This window comes from Trachemys scripta, chromosome 2 (assembly GCF_013100865.1).
Source record: "Trachemys scripta elegans isolate TJP31775 chromosome 2, CAS_Tse_1.0, whole genome shotgun sequence".
NCBI classification, from domain to species: domain Eukaryota; kingdom Metazoa; phylum Chordata; order Testudines; family Emydidae; genus Trachemys; species Trachemys scripta.
The window spans coordinates 12,456,042-12,458,359 of record NC_048299.1 but is presented as its reverse complement, the minus strand read 5'-3'; the positions used below and the strand labels follow the sequence as shown (position 1 = coordinate 12,458,359).

Below are 2,318 nucleotides of genomic sequence, written 5' to 3'. Positions count from 1 at the left end.
CCAGGGAATGAATGTTCCTGATGGAACCCTAATTTCCTCGTGCTCTTCAGGATCTCATGACAGTTTATGCAAGAGCTGCAAAACTCCTCGCCTCAGCAGTATCAGCACCGGGGGCAGCATATTGTTTTGTGCAGCTTCTCTCTGCCTCACGTGCTGTGAATCGTCGTCGCGCTATCCATCATCCTTCTGTTCAGCTGGAGTTATGGGTGTTGCTGAAAGTTTCATTTTCAGTGCTCTTTAGATCCCAAGTTTCATGTGTCATTTAATTTAGCCTTTTTTGAATCGGTCAGACAAATTGAACGTGGCATCTCGGATCACCGAGATGTGGATTGCTGGATAAATGAACACATGCCACAAGCCCATGTTCAAACACGTTGTGTGGAATGACTAGGAAACGCCTGCACGACCAGACCATGTAACCAAGTCTTTGCTCAGGCTTCGAAACAAACAACCCAATGTGTACTCTAAAGCCACAACCCTGCAAAGACTCACACCCGTGCTTAATTTTGCTCACGTGAGTAGTCCCAACGGGGGTGTAAAGTTAGGCATGTGCCTAAATCTTTACAGGATCAAAGACAAGGTTAGCATTTGCAATCCCTCTGCTCTGGCGATAATTCAAGCGTAGACAGCAGGCCGGCATCTGAGTTTAGCTATACCATGCTTCCAGCAGGAGGACGCTGAGAAATTTGCTGTCAGGCCAGGCTGATGCTATATTCATTTTATAGTACTGTGTTAAATATCTACTTGTGTTCTTGCTGACGTCATCCTTTAGGAAGCAAGCATCCTGACCGTCCCACAGAGGAGTTGTTAGAGTGAGGATGAGTGCGTTAAAGAGAAAGGTTGATCTCATCACTAATGATGAGGTGTTGCACAGAGATCAGCACCCAAGACCAAAAGCCAGGAACCCATGGGTTCTAATCCTATCTCTGTTGCTCACACTCTCTTGGGCAAATCAAGTAAGGCAAAGACTGGCTCTTTGCAGCATGTTTGTGCAGTGTCCAGCATATGGGGGCTCTGATCTGAGCCTTTGGGTGCTACTGTAACATAAATGACAATAAATCTCCCTGCCTCCTTCCCCTCCCCATGTGTAAACTAAGGATAACAACATTTGTCAGGCCCGGGCCGTGCTGGGTGCAGCATGGTAGGGGAGCCGCGCAGCCCGCCGGTGAAGGTGCTGGCCGCCCAGCTGAAGCTGTGCCGGCGGGCCGCGGGTGGACCCTGGCTGCTGGGACTGGAGGAGGCCGGGAAGGGCCTTCTGGCGGTGCCGGTGGTGGGGATGCAGGGCATAATGCTGGTGGTGGAAGCCGGGGGCGCTCGGGGCAGCTCAGCCCGGCTGCAGGACGAGAGTGGCCCCTTCCTGGTGCTGGGGGTGGAGCGGGTCCCCAAAGGAAAATATGTAATGGTGATGGGCATGGTACACTCCCGCAGTCCAGAGCCTGTTCTTCAATCTGTGAAGATGACAGATTTTTCTGATAATCCTATACACAGGAGCATGTAGAGCTTTGAAGTGGAGGATTTGCACAGAAACATTTCTTAGCTGCTGTGTATTTTTATCAGCAGCCTAAAGGACCTGGAGACATTTACTAGTGTTACACTTGTTGTGAGTATTAAAGTCAAGTGATGTTTCCAAAGTGTTAACGATCTGTAGAGGGTGACTATAAATGTTAAGGATTGGGCCAAATCCTAGAGTTCCTCAAGATTTAGTCCTGGGTTATTAAAAACCAAATAGGTGTTGCATTTTTGAGGGACTTTAGCACAACTAATGCAGGTGCAACGTGCGGCACGTTCAGCAACCCCAGTGCAATACTGCCCCCAGGAATGCCCTGCCCTGAAATACAAGGGTTTATTAAATAACTGAGATGGTATCAGTGCCTTTTAGTAGCAATATTGACATTATTTTCCCATGAGTCATAAAGCGCTACTGGCAGCTGGCACTCCAAAACCAGTTCCTAATATTGTACACCGTTGAAAAGACATGACTGGACATATTTTAAGCAAGGCACCATCCACACATTATGTGGCAAATGAGAGCCAAATTATGTAGCTGGATCTTCTGAATTATGCAGTACTGTTCCTTCTTTCTCCTCTGCGTGCAAGCCCTCTACCCCTCACCTCTTCCCAACCAGCGCAATCAGTCCAATATCCCTTGATATTTATGTTGATGTTAAGTTGCATTTGTTTTACGCTGCCCCCAGATTTTCAGTTTTCAACCTGCTGCATGTATTTATATTGAGACACCTGGATTACAATGCACACACTGTCAGAGTGAGTGTGGAGGGGCAGCTGGTTGCACCACTCTTCACCGTGCCAGATTCACC

General features: G+C 48.1%; 1 protein-coding gene across 1 annotated transcript; it reads left to right on the top strand.

The window, feature by feature from the left end:
* Nucleotides 1-1,138: 1,138 nt before the first annotated feature.
* Nucleotides 1,139-1,498, top strand: LOC117871652 (recQ-mediated genome instability protein 2-like). The gene has a single exon (XM_034759446.1). The coding sequence runs from the start codon at nt 1,139-1,141 to the stop codon at nt 1,496-1,498; it is 360 nt and encodes a 119-aa protein (XP_034615337.1).
* Nucleotides 1,499-2,318: the final 820 nt, after the last annotated feature.